The following is a 20,175-nucleotide window of genomic DNA, read 5'->3' as shown; positions in this document are numbered from 1 at the left end:
CTTAATTTTAGTTTACAGTATATGATAAAGCTTACATGTTTAAAAAGACTTATTTTGTAAGCTCAAAGGAAAAACAATAATTCATAATACATTTTTTGTGTGTGATTAATTCCGTCACAATGATACAGCAAATTAATTAATATAAATACCACCTAGTATTAAAAGTGGTTTTCAAGAGACCAGCTGAACCCAAGCTTTAATTAGTAAAAAAAAAAACATCTTGGCAACTCTCCTTTTCACCTCGTGCGGCCACAGTGCTCTTCTTTTTTTAGCACAGCCTTTAAGTTTGTAAAACGTTCTTCTTAGCGCCATAATGAAATCCAAGGATGTTCAAACGTTGCTGTGCAAAGCAATTAAGCTCTGTTAATGGGCTGAAAGGTGGTTTTACTTTTATCAGTAGACAGCTAGTCTTGTGAACACGTGCTGAAAATATGCATGTACTTTTTTCCCCTCCAAAGTGTGCCTTCGGCTTGGCACATCACTTAACTGGCTTATTGCCTGTGCTCTTCACAGATCAGTGGACGAGACTGGAATTGTGCCGCTACTTTAATCCCCAAGGATGGAGTGAATGGTGGCCATATTGCACTGCTAATGCAATAACCCTCATAGACGTCAAATATCAAGATGCTTTGACCCATGGGGATGGTTGTGGAATCTCGTCATCTGTTATCTAAAGCCTCACTTTGACATGGTTCGGTGTTTTGTAAGATCTCAATAGATTGTGTACCCTTGACACACTGGAAACAATAGACGATAATAATGCATTAAGTGCATAGCCATTAGAAATATTTCTACAAAAGATTATGGGAAACAGGTCTTATTGCAGTTTTGGCAGCTGGAGTGGAGATATTTATTATTCATGTATACATCTGTCCTGGTTTACCTGGTACTATTATTGAAAAAAAAAATCAATTGATTTCATATATTCATATTAACTTGAGTGTAATAACTGAGTTTTTTATGCTATTAACATAAAGCCCTGTAAGATTATCACAGCTATTATAGGCTCTATATTGTGGTGGAAAGCTTTTTACAGTTTTTTTATCTGTAGAAGGACACAGTAGGATGCACTTGATCTGTTTTGATTTGTAATTAGTGCGGTACCTAAATAACACCAAGCATAATTTAGCATTTATTTTGCCACAGTCATTTTGGAATAAAACCTTTAAGAAAAATCAAATACCCTTGGGTTGTGTAGACTCAAAAACAGTCAAAATGTCAGACAGAGATGCCTTCACCCCTTAAACATTTTTTTTCCTAAAATGTCATTGATGGAGAAGTGCTATTTTTAAAGAACGTAACCTTTCAAATAAAATTTTCGGAATGATGAGCAGTCATTTATATTTCTATTTTTATTAGCTAAGATGACATAAAATAAATGAAAATATATATGTACTGTATATAAATTACATTTGCAGTTCGTGTCACTGCTCATGAAACTAAATAGAAGGTTTAAAGTCTTTAGAGAAATGCTGAAGAAAGATAGAAAACTGCATTCCTCTTTTCCTGCTGTGAAGCTGCTTTCTTCATGCTTAGGGCTGTCTCCCTTACGGTAGAAAAAACAGTATTTAGCACACCTACAGTACATGGATTCACATGTAGATTTTCATAGATTTAGAATAATTTCTAAAATGGTCACCCGATTCAAAATAGAATATGTACTTAATTTTCCTTTGAATGACTTACAGTATCAAGCTTAAACCCATAAAATAGTCTTAAATATACTATAAACAATCAGAATCCACTACTAGTCTATTACTAGGCTTCCCAGCATAGCACACCATATTGTAACTATAAGTATTTCTCTTTTTCTTCCCCTGAGTTCCAGACCTTACTGAAGACTAGACAGCTGTGCAACTTCAAACATGGCCAGTATCCAGGAAAAAGATAAGCAACTAATCTGTGACAAACACTGTTGTTCAGCATCAACTAAGACAGTGGCCTGACCTGCACATTTGTAAAAAAATCTTTCAAAATCTTCTTCTTAAGAACTGTTGTACTAATTGAATTGAAACATGGCAGCTTTCATCAACAGTCGTATTTGCTTCAGATGTGCAGATAGATGTTTTTTTACACCCACACTGTTTTACATGCAAAACACATGAAAAACACATACTGTACATTACATCTCCTTTTGAAAAAAACTGTTTGGTGAATTATTTGCTATTAAGATCTACTTAGCGAAAACCTTACTGCTGCAATTCTTTCCTGCATTTGAAACCATCAAAGATTTTTCCACCTAGCATTTTTCTAAAAACAGTTCTTGTTTTAGAAAATCATAAAATATTCTAAATGCATTCAAAATAATAAATATAAATATATGACTTCAGAAGATTTCTTCCATTTCAAAACCATAAAACAGACATATCGGAAAAAAGTGTGAAATGCATCTTTCATGAGTATTGGAGAACATTAAGGGTTTCCTTAAGGTTTCCTTAGAGGTAACTCCATGTTTTTTACTTTTTTATTGTGTCTGCAATCTGTCCCTACAACAACTTTCCCACTTATTGAATAATTCTGGATCTTATACCAAGGAACTAAAAGTTTCCTCTGTATTTAATTATAGAGTTTCCTCTATATTTTGTTAACAAAATGTTGTTTATACTATTTTTGATTCTTGAAATAATTTTTCACAGACTTTAATGTACAATTACAATATATTTAAGTATATGTATTTTATGAGTTATCTTTGCAAACATTTAAAACACCATTTAAAAAAGTAAAAACTAGTGTATGTTGTTGGTTTAAAATAACTTGTTAAGAAAATGAAATTATTTATCACATGCAGTATGAAGGTGACAATTTGACTGAAAAGATTCATAATATTAAAATCAGCATCTCCTATCACATTTCAAAAATCTCTAGAATTCTATTACCACCTGTACAAATTATTTAAAAAACAGCTCATTGTCATTGTATCTGGCTTTCAGGAAACCCAGCATATTTAAATAAACTGTTCAGGAACCCTGACTATTCTAGTGAGCCCTGTGACTGTTAATATTAAACAAGCTGCATATAGCAAATAGCATTGAAGAAAAAAGTCTATATGATCATTTAACAGCAGTCAACCACAAATACTACAAAATATTAATAGGAAAATATTATTTTTTATGTTTTTGGTGTATGTGAACACAATAGTTGATAATATGTATTTTAGTTGTAGTATAAAAACACAAAGCAACTCGAGAAAAGTAGGCTTTTATATGTTAATTGTAAAGCTGACTATATACTGTACACAAGCATAACATTCTTCTGTGCTGGATGTAAATGTACTGTAGCTACAAGCCTTTATATTATCAGTGCACAGAAATAATGCTAATAGAAAGTACACTGAAGAAATTGCCATCTTACCATCAACAACGCTCCCAGACACTGCGTGTTAACTACTGTACAAAAGGACCACAAAGTTGAAAATAAGTCGTGAAGTATCTGTTACAAAGGAGAATCAGTATTGTTTGTCTCTCTAGGTCTGCTCCACTTCTTACTGATGCTATTTTTGTTCTAAAGCCTTGAAGCTGATTATTAGGCATAATCCCATGAACTATGGGTGATGCTCTACCTACCGTTAACAAACCAAGATGGTTACTGTATGCATAAGAAGAACCACATTGCCCTGTCTTAAAGTAAAAAAGGGGTATATACAGTATCTAGATACACTGTGGTCATTAAATGTAAAGAAACTATTGACAAAAATGTTGAATATTACTTACCTTCCCAATAGATATGGATAAGATTAAAACCCATTAAATTCATGAACCCATAATTTGTTGACCACAAGGTATTCAATTATTTTGTCCTTTTCCAAAATGTATTGTTTTTCAAAACATAGAATATAAAAACTGTTTTCAAAGAGACTGCTGCCCATCAGGGTACATCTTTTCAGAAGTTGCATTTACAAATGCTGATGAAAGGTATATGTGAACAAGTCACAGTAAGCTCATGTTAGAAGTAAGACAGTCCCAGGGGATTGGAGCTATTTGCATTAATCATCTTTACTACACACTAAGATTTATAAGTTAGGATTCAAACATAAATCAGTTCGAAGTAGTTATCCTTGTTTGAGTATGTTCTTACAATGACTTTAAAAAATATTTTTTTCTTAATTTGCATTTACCTCACTGTATCTGCTTTGGAAGGTGTATCAGACCTAATCACAACACCCGACTGAGAAGAAACTCTTTACATACGACAAACCTCACCAGCTGATGTTTGTCGAGTACAAAGGCCAGACAAATCTGTTCAACCTAAATCACCTGGCTGGCATACATACAGTACCTACTGGCATACCTACCTCTCATTTTAGTTTGGATTAGTTTGAAGTTTGGATTAATTAAGTGAACAAATGTCTTCTCACCAGTGGAAGACTGTAAACAGCTTTGTGCTCCCCAAGATTTAAATGCTGAGACCTTGTGTTTAAGATTATTGACAAGACAACAGCTTTCCTCTTATGCACCATAATATGGTTGGTTTATACTTAAATCAAACATTACTTATACATAAAATCTCAAACTTGAAAAACTATTTAGTCTCACATAACACTCGTGTACAGTATATTACATCAGGTTCTCATGTGACATTAATAAATCCTATAGTCAAGTGAGGCAATCCTAATTTAACGACAACAAGAGGTTGCTGTGCTCTGCTTGCTGTAAGAGTGTGTAATAACATTTTGTCCACTTCGGGATAGTATAGCAGAAAGGAAATGCAAAGTTAAAATATAATGTAATGTACAATGCACAATGTCTTTCAAACAGAATTCACTGGGCACAAGCTACATCTTGACCAGTTTTAAAGCTGTTAATGAACCATCTGTTCATTTCTGTAAAAAAAAAATTATACTGACACATAAAGATTTTCCCATTTATAATTTATCACACCATACTCTTAATGAGAACTTAAAACAGTTAAAATTTAATACAATTAAAACATAATTAAGTCAATCAGCATTTCAAAGCAGGACACAGAAGACTTTCATTTATTTACAATTTGTTTAATTTGCCATTATCCATATTCTGGAACTGGACAATTTTTAAACATTTCTGTAATTTCTACAGTACATTAATTAAGCAGTGCTTTGATGTTTAGAAGACATTAACATTAATCATAAAATATTTGGAACCTTAATGAACTAAACTTAATTTTTTAAGTCTTTCATTTTACAGTGTATACATCAGTTCACCCAGACTTTTGCTATGAGCTTTAGAAGCTTTTTTAAAACAACTACATTTCTACTTCTGTTTTTTTGTCCTGACACAGAAGTACCGTGACATTCTCAGCCTACAACCAGGAGCACAATTAGAGTCATTCGTATCTATAACTAAGCATTGTGACCTTTGTGAAGGTCAGAGGTTAGCATTCACACCAATCCAGTGCCTTATCAGCTGATGTGCAATGGCTTGTCTAGGTGGCATAGAGAAAGACAGCTGGTTACCTTTCAGAAGAACATCTACAACCTGGAAAAAAGAATAACACTATAACCATATTCTGGTCTTTTTAAAGAAATGTGCAATAGACATTGAAAGCACCTAGGAAATAATCTGACTTCCAACTTGGGGAAAGCTCTTAACCTGATCTCAAATTAACTAGAAATGCCATGTACTTTAAAGGTAATGTCAAAATGAGAGCACATTACATATTAAATTTAGAAAAAAAAAAGCCTGGATTAAAAATAAAAATGCTTCCTTAAGTCTCTTCATTGCTTACGTTGACATTGCTTGTTTATATAGTACAGCACATAAACACATTATAGGCTGCCACTCCACTTCATGAAATATCAGTGAAATAAAATTGGAAATAAAGTCATTCAGCTACCTGTGCGTGTTACATGTGTGCGTAAAAACATTTTAAGCATTAAATAATTCTTGTTTCTTACCTGTTGTCGTGAAAACCAGCGAGCCTCCTCTATTTCATTTTGGTCAACTTTAATTTCTGTTGATGTAGCAGAAGCCAGGCATCCAATCATTAGAGAGGAGGGCATTGGCCAAGGCTGACAAGAAACATAACACACTGGACCGACTTTGACTCCACTCTCCTCCTCTACCTCTCTTCTTACTGCATCCTCAATAGTCTCCCCTGTTACAAGGGAAAAAAAAAACAGCATTATTTGTGAAACCTTCTGTGGTGAATTTCATACAAACATGCTACACATCTCACTCTTTGGTTATTCCTAAGACTTGACAACACAGACAACAAAACGAAAGAGAAGCCCATGTGCAAGTAAATTTGCAATTAATTGCTAAAGAGTAAGAAATACCTGGCTCAATGAATCCTGCAAGACATGAGAACATTCCAGGCGGAAATACTCTTTTTCTGCCCAAAAGGCACTGATTTTCATCTGGATGAACAACCAACATGATAACAACGGGATCTAAAATCAAAGGAAAAGTAAATGAAAGTGATCCAATTTGTGCACGAACAAACCACAGGGAAATTCCATCCATTTTCTAACCACTTTATCCAATACAGGGTCACAGCGGAGCTGGCAAGCAACGGGAACAAGGGAGAATACACCCTGGACAGGATGCCAGTCCATCACAGGGCACACACAAACACAGACACCACACTCACACCAGGGCCAATTTTCGCAGGAGCCAATTATGGACTCTGAGAAGAAACTGGAGCACCTGAAGTAAACACATGCAAACAAAGGAGAATATAGAACCTCCATGCAGACAATACTCTAGGTCCAGAACTGAACCCCCTGCACTGCAATGCTAACCACTGTGCCACACTCATAAGGAAATTGAAACACAAGTTATCTTTTTTTACATCAAGTAATAGACAAACACTGACAGTACCAAAAGACACTGATAGTACCAAAGAAGGCAATGTTTTTATTTCAGGCCAGCATGGACTTCATTAATGAAAAAATAATACGAGATCGATGCTTGTGGGATGATCAGTGAAAAAGTGAAAACTAGAAACCAAGTTTTAATGCTGGTAAAGGAGCTCTCACCAACTCGAGGGTAAGAGGTATTGTGGATGCCTCGGAGACTTTCGCAGTCTTCGTTCAGGCAGGTCCTTTTGTAGCCACCTTCGTCTTCCCGTGTTTTACTTCCACACGTTGGACAAAAGCTATAGCGGCCGTGCCAAGCAAGAACTGATCTAGCTTGTGCAACAACCCCTTGGAAACAAAGTACATTATATTTTTACCATTCCACATTGGTATTTTAGTATTTTGAAAAAACTTTTTGTACACTCTCAATTCTCAAAGAGACAGCTGCCTCCTGTATGTTAATCTAGTGAATTGACTGAAGTATCTGAACTGTCATTTCAGATCAAACAGACTACTGTATAATGATGTTACAGCTGTCCAACTGTATTGTCAAAGCTTAAAAAACAATATAGCAAAGGTATCATTTATAAACTCAACAGAATAACAAAACATATCACCCACCCCCATTTCCACCAAATTAAGAACCCTTGCTTTTTCTCCATCTGTGCAATGCAATACAGCCTGTTCCCTCACTAACCAATACAAACAGTGCATATTCTCCCTCCTACCACACAAAAAAGTGGTCTTTCTCTCTTTGTTTTACATAGCTCTCTGCTCCTTTCCTCTGAACACAACACAGAAAGAACAGCTGGTCTTTACTCTGAACAGGACTAAATTACCTCATCTACAGTACATACTGTACTAACACACTGTAAAAAGGATTGTTTTCAGTATAGTGTGCAATATCTTTGTAACCAGATGTAGATATAAATAATCAATTATTTCATCACATTCACATTCATATTACATCATAGCAATTGTGATAACAACACATCCATCTGTTACGGAAAATAATATCACTTTTACAGATGAAATAATTATCCGATTAATTAAGGTAGTCTGACCAGACAACTAACAAATGGCTACATTTTCCTACAATGCACAAAATCCTCCAAATTCTGAAGAAAATGTGAGAAAAGCATAGAAACCAAACCTTAATAAAAAATCTGGGAAATATTTGCTCCTGTTATGACCAGTACTTTACTCACCAGCTTCCTCCTCATTTAGCTTTAAAAGTCCAGGCATAGGTGGTTGAAGAAAGTAAGAGTTTACGTGCTGCTGTCTGATTTGTTTGATGGGAACGTCATCTATGCTGAGGGCAAACCAAGCAACTGGGTCATCTCCATCTTTTAGAGCAGAAGGGGAAGTAATTTGTTTTTGCTTCTCAATGCCAAGGAAAATCAAAGTTGTGCCTGGCAGAGAGAGTAGTCCTTTTACAGACTCCAGCCCCAGCCTACAAAGTCTAATAGCTGGCTTGTTGGAAAACGCTTCATCTTCTTTTGGAGTAACTAGTGGATTTAAATTTGAGAAGAGGATATACACAGTGCTCGGGCAGCACTGCTTGGACTTCAGCCACTTGCTGTCTGTCCTCTTCTCACTTAGTCTGTTCAGCAACGCTCTGCCGAAATAGTTTTCATGCTCCTCAGTGGCACTGGAAAGAAACCAATGTTTACCGCCACTTTTAGCGTTATCCAGTAATTGAACGATATGCTTATGTCCCCAAAATATGGCAATATCGAGTGAGGTTTGACCAGCTTTATTTACTAAAGATTTGTCGCACCTATAGGAAGAAAAAAAGTTTCAACATTTAAACACCTTGACTGATACCTTAGTCTTGTACATAACATATGAGTTCTTAAAAGCAGCATTTTCACTTGAGTATGATCCAAAGTCACATGGACTTTAGCTGGCACGGGGTTTCAGATGTCACTACATCACCTTTAGAGCTACTCTGCAATTAATACAATGTTTTATTTTCAAAATAATGTTCTTAAAAAATCACATTAAAAGTGATTTGGTTAAATCTGCTGGAAATCTATATGTTAAAATCATAGAATATTCAGCATATTAAATTTGACAGGAAAAATAACATCATAATATATTGTGGTAGAAGATACAAAGTTCTTTTCCCCAGTTATTTTCAAAATAAGTAAATACTGTCTCTATACATTCATATACAGTATATTAACATGTCTGTACCTGGTTTTATTTATTGGGCTGTGTAATTAATTATAACTACTGTATTAAAGTAGTCCTGTGTTTGACAGCAACAAAATAAATAACATTCACCTCCATGTAATGTTTTGGGACTGCATTCATGTAAACACCACATTACAATACTTACGTTTAAAAAAATTGCTTATTTGAGAATTTAAACTGAAAATTTTTATTTTAGAGAGACTGAGCAAATCAAATTAATACGAAATGTCTGGGATTAGGCTAATTTACCCTTTTTCAAGGAGAGTTTTCGCCACCTCAAAATGTCCATTCCGAGCAGCAAGCATTAACGCAGTCCAGCCATTATCCCCACTCTCGTTTAACAGGGAGCTTGAATGTGAAATCATAGCAGAAACTCTGGCAACATCTCCTCTGGCAGCAGAATCAAGAAACTGTGCAACCATTTCCTCCTGTGAGCTCGCGTGATTACCAGCCATTGTGTTGTCCAGTCTATTGATCTGCCAATGTAAAGTGAATCATATGCATCTGATAACATTTTACATCAGTGTTCCACTAGAACATACTGTAGATTGTGGATAAAATAAATATTAAAATCCATTACTAATTTAAGAAGGACAATCCAACAACATGATTTAAAACAACATTCTTTAAAAGATCATAGCTACAATGTTAACAACAATAATAATTAGAATATATAATAATACATTTGTACGGTACTCCTAACAATAAGATCTAAGACGATTATGAATTTTATGTCAATATCTGCTTCATTTACACCACTGTAGTTTGTCTATATTTTCAATGCGTTTCATTTCGTAATACTGTATCTCTTGCTGAAAACGCACAACCCTTTCAAAAGTCCAGTTTAGATGTAAAAGTAGTCGCTTCTTGATGACGTAAAATCATTTAAAGACTTGTACTTGGGCAATGGATCTTTTACATTTTAAGATACGAATACGCTATGTAAAATTTGCTGAGCAGCCACTTATAGTACTTCTTTCTATAGTAAAACTTTTGTATCTCTTTTTCCATGGAAGTAAACGTTTTTTTACGGAGGGGCAACTGTCGTAATGGCTTTAAACAAGATCCAGAATGAGTAGTAATAGTCTGCACATTTTAAAAGTCTGTAAACCTTGGGACATATCTAAATCATGAACCCGTTTTTTACATTTAAACATTTATTCTTCAGCGCCAAAAATTCTATTTTAAAATTATTTCCCAGCTCATACTAGTTTTTTATAACAAAGTTTACACATTTTATGATGTCGTGAGACGACTACCTGCAGTGGATTATATATCAGAATTTGTAAAGGTTAATACAAGAAACAGAGCCAGTTTCTGAAGGTACTGTACCTAAACACGATCAATATACCCAAAGAGGATGTACTTGCTTTCATTATTAAAAAAAATCTGTAGATCAAAATCCATAAATACGTAAGGCTATTTAAGAAAACCTGAAGATCTGTAATCTCGGTTGCATTATCTGGACAAATAATCGAATTATTTAAAGACAGGGCTTTCTTAGATATTAACACAACAACTTAGCACTTAGAATTTCTAAATGCAATGAAATATTATTATTATTCTATGAAAAAATCTTTGTCTTACCTAAATGTGCGAGATGACAAAATTCACAGTACTGTAAAGTCACCTCTGGGAAACTGTGAATGATGGGAAATGTAGTAGCGGAATATTATTTGTTAATCACAGTAAAATATGGCGCTGAACTTCAGGAAATATGGAATGGGTGGATCCTCATTACTTCTAATGATACCAGTAGTTACCTGTATCTACTGAGGCATAAGTGTTGGCAACCCACTCCAAAGTCTGAATCAGCCTTCAAGAAATTCTGAAAATGTCATTTCTAAACATGTACTGTTCAGTGTAATAACCTATTGATGCATGCACGTTTTCACTATAGTACACCAGGTGTGTGTGTCAAGTACAGTGCCTTCATAAAGTATTCAGACCCTTCCACTTTTTCCACACCTGATGTAGACTTATTTGTTGTAGACTGAATTGATTCTTTTTCGCCATCAATGGACACACATTCTGCAAGATCTGCAAGGAAGAATGGGAGAAACTGCCCAAATCCAGGTGTGCAAAGCATACCCAAGAAGACTCGGAGCTGTAATCACTCCTCAAGGTCATCCTACAAAGTACTGAATAAAGGGTCTGAATTCTTATGCAAATGGGAGATTTCATTTTTTTAATTTTTAATAAATTTGCAAAAATTCCTAAAAACAGGTTTTCACTTTATGGGGTATTGTGTGTTGATTGATGGCAAAAAAGAATCAATTCAATCCATTTTAAAATAAGTCTACAACACAATAAAGTTTGGAAAAAGTGGAGGGGTCTGAATTCTTTCTGAAGGGACTGTATATACATTTGATTATTCCAATAGTATAAGGGCTTTGAATGAAGGGAAATATTTTCTTGCAGTGCCCATCGAATTATCGATGCCCATCGGTTTATTGGTAGATTAAAGGGGATCTTAAATCCTAATTTCTCAGAAAAAAAAGATACAAATTTTGAATTTGGCACAAAATTGTGAACTGTAAGTCTTCATGCTGTCATAAACCCCTGGTCTCACCAAGAGCAGGAACCCGATTTCCCATTAATTCCGATGTGAGCCCTTCCTGTTCACTAGTCACCGTAATGACTTATGTAATGCGATGTACAAAAGAAGTACATTAAAGTACAGGTTGTGCAGCTGACATTTCACCACACAGTGATCTGCAAAGTGATCTGCATGCAGAGTTAAGTGAGTAGTATTTGTTAGAAAAGCCATCTCGAAGTCAAAAGCAATGTTTCTATTGGATTAAAAGAGATGTATACATAAGCCTGCTTGTTTACAATGTAATAGGGCTGCTTCACATCACCAGAAGTTTTGTTGCCTCATTCTAAATTACAGGATATGGTGCTACATATACCAGAAAATGTTGTCTATTTTATGTAAATTGGAGATTTCACAGATTACTGTGTACATTTTACTTTAACTGTGGTTTGAAATGGCCTCATCAATGCTTATTCTTTTTAAGCCAAACATATAAAAATAGCATTGAAGTTCCCCTTTAAATCTTGTGCTTGGCCTGTGTGTGTCTGACTTTGCTCTGTTTTTCCCACAATATTTCTCCCCACCTCACAACCTTCGCTCTTCTAATTCTGGTCTCCTTACTGTCCCCCAAGCCTGTCTACATTGTATGGGTGACAGGGCCTTCTCCTGTTATGCCCCCAAGAGTCACCTTCTCTAAACTCATTCAAATCCAGACTAAAAACCTTCTTCTTTAGAAGAGCCTTTACTTTACTGGTTCCATTCTTCACCCCTCTGCTTTTCCTAGTACCACCATCCATGGTCTCCTCTCTATATTGTAATTGTGTTTTATCTTGTGTATTATTTTTATTGTTGTTCTCATTCTATAAAGCACTTTCAGAAGCCACCTTTAAAGGCGCTATATAAAATAAATGTAATTATTATTATAATATATGAAAGGATTGTTCTGCTTACTCCTTTTTCACCTGCATTACCTTTTGAGTTGGTTCTCTGACTCTTCTGACTGTGATACAGTGCAATGTACTGCACTGCAGTACTACCGTATAAGCACCTGATGTACAGTTTTTCAATGTTGTTGTCTAAAACCTGCATTACTTAAAATATATTTGCATCATACTATACAATGCATTGCAGCAATCCCCTCTTTGCTTCTCTTAGAGAGTCGGCGGTGCACAAAGAGAGGCAGGAGATGGCATCTGCAGCTCATAGACTTCATTACCCTTCTCATTTACAACGGGTGTGCTAATCATGGAAAGGAGCGAAGAGACGTAGTGGCTAGTGCTACGCAGCGCAAGGTGGCGTAAAAGAGAGCGAGAGAAAGGAGGGGGTCCCCTTTTAAAGAGGGAGCAGGGGGAAAGGGAAGTGAGCTTGCAAATAAGGGGAAGAGGTCAAAGTTGAGAGAGTGGCCTTAACAGACCACTACCGGGCTGGAATGCTACAGTATTTATTTTTTATGTTGATATTATACTGTTTTTATTATATTCCTATATGTTTCCATTGGTCCATATGACTAAATACAATAGATGTAGCTTCTACTTGCCATTGTTAGATTTGAGAAACGTGTCCATTACCAGGGGTTGTGTACCTGATTTTCAGAGCACAAGCGAAACCCAGATCAACTGTTACCACACAGCACTTGATTCTGACTTGATTCTGAGTGTCAGAAATGGACTGATTCTCATTGTTGTAGATGTTTGTTTTTTTGTCTTTCAGAAAGCTGTCCAGATCATTGTGGTGAGGCCCTGGGGTTGATGTCCTTGTGAAAGGAAAGGTTACAGCTTCATTAGAAGAAAACGAAAACTTCAAAAGGGCAGTGCAGCTGCAGATCAGAACCATGTGCCTTCAAGAAAGTTCAGTAAAACTTAGAAGAGTTTCCAGTACAGAAAAAAAGGGCATGGAAATAAAGCAAGGGTTGGATCAGCCAGTGTTTAAAGTGATATATCCCAGAGCAAGCACAGCACTCTTTTATCATGTTTGTGCAGAAAGATATAAATTGTACACCTCAAATTATTTCAGCACTTTTTGTAGCAGTGCCAAGTATAATAAAACAAACAAAATAAAAGAGCTAATTTAAGGTTGTATTCTATCTTTCATGAATAACATAATGTAGAATATATGAAATACCAAAACAAAAATACAGTAAGAAAATATACTTTTTATCTTAAAAAGAGTATATCCTATGTAAACCCAGATTTCTATACCATACAACTCTTTACGGATGAAAAGTAGATATTTCCTATACTCAATTTTTAATCTTATGCAGGCACAGTATTTTTTAAATCTGAATTTACACAGAAACATTTTTACTTCACACAGAACCCTCCACAAGAGGGCAAAACGATACTGTTAAATGAAAGGCGTCATATCCTGTCCAGAAGACATTGCTGCTTGTGTTTAGTTTGATGCAGCTGGGAATGACTGTCCATTGATTCCTCCCTTCGTGCAATCACACATTATATTCATCAACAAATGTCTGAATTGAACTGCTGTTGTTTACAAATATTTAGCAGTAATAGTATTGCCTTTTTAGATCCTGAATATTTGAATGTTCCATTGTACTGGGAACATACTCTGAGGTAAAGGACAAATTTGCCGTGTAAAACATGGAAACCGAAAGCTGTTTTTAGAAGAAAGGGACAAGGGAATGATTAGTAAAGAGCATTATAACCTTATTCATGATGCATGTGCTTGACAATTAAAACAGATTGCCATTTTGAAAATCTGTATAATTTGTGTACTGCCGTTTTATACCTTACTGCCAGATGTGTATACCATTTTCAAAGGTCACCATTTTCAAAGGTCATGTGTCATTATAATGCCACTTCTTTTCAGTCTTACACACAAGAATGCTTGTTGGCAAATGGCATATGTCTCAAAGCTACCTGTGGCTGAACTGCTATAGTTGTTGTGGTTAAAAGAGAAGCATTCTTTCAGTTAATATTAGCTTAAGTCAAAACTCCTGCAGTGCAAGATAAGTTTAAAACATGTGCTCCAAGATTTTGAAGTCCAATTATAAATAAACAGTTTTAAAGCATAAACACATTCTTATTGAGGGATTTCTGTAAAGGACCATGTTTATATATTTATCTATTCTAATGTAAGAATTTCATTTAGAGTGGTAAGACCTAGCACACCAGGGAAGGAATAATGAATGAAATAATGGTAACATATACACTTATCATGCAGTGTTTTTCTGGAAAAAATGTTGTTACAAAAAATATTTGGGTAATCTCTACTACACTTACTGCTTACAAGGAAGTGCAGTTTTGATTGTCTTAAATAGACTTTAAGGCTTGTGAACTTTGCAAATGTTTTAGGGACCATTTGAGAGTCGAAATAATGGATGTCCTAGAAAAAATAAACTATTTGCTGCTATGGAGATAATAGAGGAAAGTGTCTAAGAACCTCTGTAGTCACCATGCTGTTACTGGTGAATGTGCTGTCTTTGTCCTGAATCCAGAAAATATCTTATCAATACTTTAATTCTGCAGATTGTCAGCAAAATTATAAGGTGATTTGGGGCCAACAAAAAAGTAACTGACACCTAATAATGGGATGCTAAATCTAATCATACTTTTTGTGGATGTGGTTTAATTCACTGAGGACAAGTAAATGATGTAAAAAATATTCTGACTCTCAATCTGTTGTGGTTAATAATTTAGCTATATACAGTAGTACATATGTGCTTTATATTGTGTATATGTTGGCTTATGACGTGAGATTGAGAATTAGGGACTTCTCAGAGAATTCTATGATAAAATGGACAGGGAATGTACATTTTTTTAATACAGGCAATAGTATGTACCTACAGTACATATAGTTGTACCTACATTGTGAATACATTGTGCATTAACTTTCAGCCTGGTCTGGTCTTAAAAATGTTTCTAAATATCTAAAGGTTTGTTCCTTGTTATTTAGAGCAGTCAAATTAGGCATATAGACAAAAAGTGTGTAAAACTATAATAATGCATACAAAAGCCTTTTATATTAAAATGATTACCTTTGTTCCATTTTTTAAATATACAAACATTTAAAACATACAATAATCACAAAAGGAATTCCTTTTCTAAATCCTTTTCTAAAACCTCTTTTTAAATCATGCTCTGTTATTTTTATGATAGCAAATTCTTAAATCCTTCTTCCAAAAATAGTACACTACATTATGTACACTTGTATCTTTTTGTACGCAAAAGGAGGGAGTTCTGTGTGATATGAATAGATTAATATTTTACCTTTTGAAGCCCACTTAACTGATTATAAATTAATACTTTCTGGATAGTGAAATTGGTCCATTCTCTAATTCTTCTCCTGTTGCTATGGGGCTATATTAGAATAATGGAAGTAGCTCAGGGGAGGTAAGTATTATTGGATACATGTACCTGGGCTAACATAATGACTGCTGATTACACATTGACTTCTGCCAGAAGATCATTTGTTGATTAAAATTACTGACTGCGTCAGGCTATTACAAGGAGATAGATTGATGGTAGGTGATACAATTAATTAGCCTAATTAAGGAAGCTAATTTGTTTCATTTAAATAAGTAACAAAGTACCAGAACTAGGACTAGAACTATTTTAGTACAGAACTGAATGTTCTCATAGGACAGGATTTTATTTTTCCCCTTACAATATTGCACTTTGGGAATCAGGATATCTAGGCTTATTATATTTAGTGAAGTACTTTGCTATTGTTACATTGTTTCTAAACATATTTGGTTTAGGGTGGCATGTGCTTGGAGCTGTTACCTACAGTAGCAGCCCTGGACTCGATTCTGGCCTAGGATGTATCCTGTATGAAGTTTCCATGTGCTCCGCAAGTTTGCAATGTGCTCCATTTTCTTTCCACTATCCAAAGATATCCAGCCTAGGTTAATTGGTGAGTAAATTGTCCCAGCGTCACCACATGTGCCAGTGGTTTAAGGCTTCTGTTCACTGTGACTCTCTCAGGGTTCCTGTAAATGGGAGGGAAATATGCCGTTCAAATCTTAAAACAAAGAGATTAATTTAATTAAGCGATGCATTCAATTAACTAGCTGAGACCTCTGCTACCTTAACTAGGGTTAAGAGAACAAGGATGCAGTGCTTTAACCAGAACATTACAGCATTCTGTAGTGTAAATGATCATTTCTGGTGTTCTATGTAACCAGGACATATAATAATATTATTTTTTGTGAAATTAAAAAAAATATATACAATAATTATTAAAAAATTAAAAAATATAGTTTTATACTGTTTATATATACAGTTTATTTGATTATTATTTTCGTAGTTAAATTACTTACTGACAAGCTTTGCACCCACCTTTTCTGGTCAAATAAGTAATATTGATGTATGGTTCGCTTGGACCAAATTAGTACCAGGAATATGTGTTAACTACTTTCAGGTTAAATCAGAGGTACGCAACTTTACTGAGAGTTCCCTCTGTGCTGTTAATTTTCATTTCATTGTTTTTTGGCACATTTATTGAACCAATTTGATCACTTTCCAATTGTGTAGATGCTGATGCCTTAAAAAGCCTTATAAACCAGATTGTGGCCTTTTAATACCAAAGTAGGTTCTGCATATCTGTTTCAGGAAGAATCTTATTTTTTTTCAATGCAGTCCTAAAATGATTTTGCTAAGAGGAAACCCTAGTCTAAATGTCTACAAATGCTATTTCAGTGTTAGTCTGATTCTCTGTGGTGAGATTAATTTATTTTTCACTGTGTAAATGTAACTCAGTTTGGGGGATACAGAATAATCTTAGAGCTGTTGCTCAGTTAATAAGTTATTCATTAGATACAAATATAGTTAATATTTAAAGGAAATTCCCAAGTACACCAAACAATTTTATTGTTGTCAAATATTACTTTATTCAAAAAAGTTAGTTGTTTCTCTGAAGAGAAGATTCAGGTTTGTGTGCATGGTCAATTTATTTAACGGTAAATATCTATCTTAAAGGAATCAATAAATTTTGCCCAGAGAAAAGCAGTAACTGCTTTCTTGATTTTACCTGGAATTCTCAAAAATAAAATATGTTGCACTGGATTAAAAAAAAATATATACCAGGAATGATGTGATTTTAACAAAGAGTATATTTGTGAGATTTCCTGATAAGGCCTCTGGAGTCAGTATGAAAACCGGTATTATTTTAGATATAGCTCACTACAGCAATAATTCACTCGTCACCACATTTTAAGAATCTTTATATTATATAACAGCTTTTATGGCACACCTTTTTGTTTGTTACTTCACAGAATTTAAAGCTAGAATAATGAGTTTTAAGATAGTGTCACGGACGTCCAAAGGGACTAACCGTGGAGAGCAGGAGAGCGGAAAAAGACCCATATGCATAGCGGCGGAACGGGAAAAAGGCCCGGGCTCATTAGTGCAAAGAGTTCAGGAATGCCGTATAGAAACCTATGCCCTCAGGGAGCGGACGTGGGGCGACCTGGTGCTAGGCGGGTCTCAGGACATCCGAACGTCAATGCTGAGCGAGGACAGAGTGCAAGACCCGGAAATATATAGCCCAAGGGAAAGAGAGGGACCGGAAGGACAACAGACCGGAAACTAGGGACAGGACAGAGAAAGAGCGCCCTCTGGCTGCAGAGGGCGTGACAGATAGGATTTGAACGTTCTGATTTAATGACAAGATGTGATATGGGCAGGGAGATTATTCTCACAGTCTTGAAGCAAGTGAACAGAAAGCATGATCTCTCAGTTTTCAGACCACATTTGAAACTGACAGAAGACAAGAGTTCAAAGAGTGCAAACAAAGTGCAGGTGAACAGGGATATACTGTACAATTGTTGTTCACTGAGGTAGTCAGTGATGGAGTCAAACCATTTAAGCCCTTGAAATTGAACAGTCAAAAATATTTGCAAAGTTAACTAGGAGAGCCATTCAATATAGCTACTAAAGTTATAGTATACTTATAGATGTATAGATTTTGTTTTCCTTTTTTAAAATAATCTTAGCAGTGTGACAAGACAGATAGGGCTTGATTAATGTCTGGTACATGGGAACATACTGTAACTGTTTGTGGGATCAATATAAAAATGAAAACTGACACCATACATATGAGGAATCTGATTCAATGGTGACACATAAATAAAAAAAGAACTGGACCAAGAAGAGAACCTTGCAAGATGCCAGATCTGTACAACTTTAATGAGGAATAAAAACTTTTTTGAACAAAATGTTTTCTAACAGTAAGATAAGATATAAGCCATAACAAATTAGTTCCTGTAATAGCAACAAGCCTCTGCAATCTTTTGAACAATAGTATAATCAGCAGTGTCATAGTTGGCTCTTAATGTCCAGCAAGGCAAGAAAGGATAAGAAAAAACAGATTCTGGAGTCATCAGATCATTAATAACCATTAGGCGGAAAATGCTCAAAGAGCTTATGTGCAGATAATTGCACTTGTAACTGAACAGCAGCAGTCTATTCTAGAACAGTTGCCAAAAGCAGTAAGTTATATACTGACTGATAATTACTGAGCAGACAGGAGTCTGAATTCATTTTTTTACTGTGGGGTAATAACTGCATGTTTAAAGGCTGAGGGAAGAATTCCAGGCCTTGTAATTTCATTGATAACATGGGACAATGGGATCTAGAATAGCAAAATTTGAACACAGCCACAAAGTGGGTGTAGGATCCAAGGAACATGCAGTAGAATCCCAAGACAAAATCTGACTCCATCAGTCAAATTTAGAATAAAAACTTTCAGGAAAACAATAGCAGAGAGCAGACTTTTCTAATGTTCTGTTCTTAATTGGATTTTAGAGATAATGACTTTTCAGAAAATTGAATTAAAAGTTTCATTGAAGGCTGTAAACAAATGGAAGCACCAGTGAATTGTCACTGGAGAAGCCATGTGACTACCACATGCAACCAGTATGGCCATTATGTTCCATTGCGTAGAGTCTACCTGCATCTGTAGATATCTGTAGGATGGATGTGGCACCTCTCTTCTATGAGAAAATCATTAAATTTATGCCTGGTTAATGGAGGTAGAAAATGGTTCAGAATTGGTGACTAAAAAGGCCAAGACATACAGGTAACATGTGCTTTGTTGGATGGGGTCATTGTTATCTTGAAATAACATGATCCAAGTTCAGCTGCAGAACATGATGCAGACAATCTCCACCCTTTCTGTATCACACCCAGCAGAGCATCCCAGTCCACTTCCTGCTTCTGTTCCTCGCCGGGGACACTGTCCTGGTCACTGAAGCTCTTGTGAAATGCTTCCCAACAGTCTCTCCTCTTACAGAGTCACTCAAGAGTCTTGGAGTCATGGTAGCCAGAATTATAGGCAACAGGATCTATGCAGTATTTTTATATGTGCCCCCAAGCTTGCTGGGATGTTAAAGTTCAAGTTTATTGTCATATGTACCCCATGTTTTCCACACATAAATAATGACATAACATTGACATAGAAAATTACGTACTGTAACAAATGACATCACAATTCTTGGAGACAGGAACTGGATAGCAGCAATAATTCTAACCAGCATTTATAAAGCAGCCATGTGCAAAATTCAGCAGTGGCAGTATTTTCAGTTCAGTGCAAAACAGAGGGGTGTAAGTGGAGGTACTGTAGGAGTATGTTGTTGGCTTAATTAACACATGAGCCACACCTGTGTGGAATACTATCCTGAAGTTTGCAGATTTTTGTCCACTAC

General features: G+C 35.4%; 1 protein-coding gene across 1 annotated transcript; it reads right to left on the bottom strand.

The window, feature by feature from the left end:
* Positions 1–5,008: 5,008 nt before the first annotated feature.
* On the bottom strand, positions 5,009–10,616 carry nudt12 (nudix (nucleoside diphosphate linked moiety X)-type motif 12). The gene is made up of 7 exons (XM_088911556.1): positions 10,562–10,616; positions 9,224–9,450; positions 7,984–8,555; positions 6,956–7,123; positions 6,254–6,367; positions 5,873–6,072; positions 5,009–5,453 (listed from the first exon to the last, which is right to left on the bottom strand). The coding sequence occupies exons 2-7, from the start codon at positions 9,427–9,429 to the stop codon at positions 5,343–5,345; spliced, it is 1,371 nt and encodes a 456-aa protein (XP_088767682.1). The 5' UTR covers positions 9,430–9,450; positions 10,562–10,616; the 3' UTR covers positions 5,009–5,342.
* Between the last annotated feature and the right edge of the window lie 9,559 nt (positions 10,617–20,175).

This window comes from Atractosteus spatula, chromosome 3 (genome assembly GCF_055471065.1).
Source record: "Atractosteus spatula isolate fAtrSpa1 chromosome 3, fAtrSpa1.hap1, whole genome shotgun sequence".
NCBI lineage: Eukaryota > Metazoa > Chordata > Actinopteri > Semionotiformes > Lepisosteidae > Atractosteus > Atractosteus spatula.
Note: the sequence above shows the minus strand (reverse complement) of the source record. Positions and strands in the feature narration are given on the sequence as shown.

Excerpts from the sequence above, each read along its gene's own strand:
- nudt12 (XM_088911556.1), bottom strand. The coding sequence starts at position 9,429 with ATGGCTGGTAATCACGCGAGCTCACAGGAGGAAATGGTTGCACAGTTT. Across the intron at positions 6,073-6,253 it reads TGCAGGATTCATTGAGCCAG|GGGAGACTATTGAGGATGCA; the intron begins GTATTTCTTACT and ends CCCTTGTAACAG. Across the intron at positions 5,454-5,872 it reads GCTGGTTTTCACGACAACAG|GTTGTAGATGTTCTTCTGAA; the intron begins GTAAGAAACAAG and ends TCTTTTTTCCAG.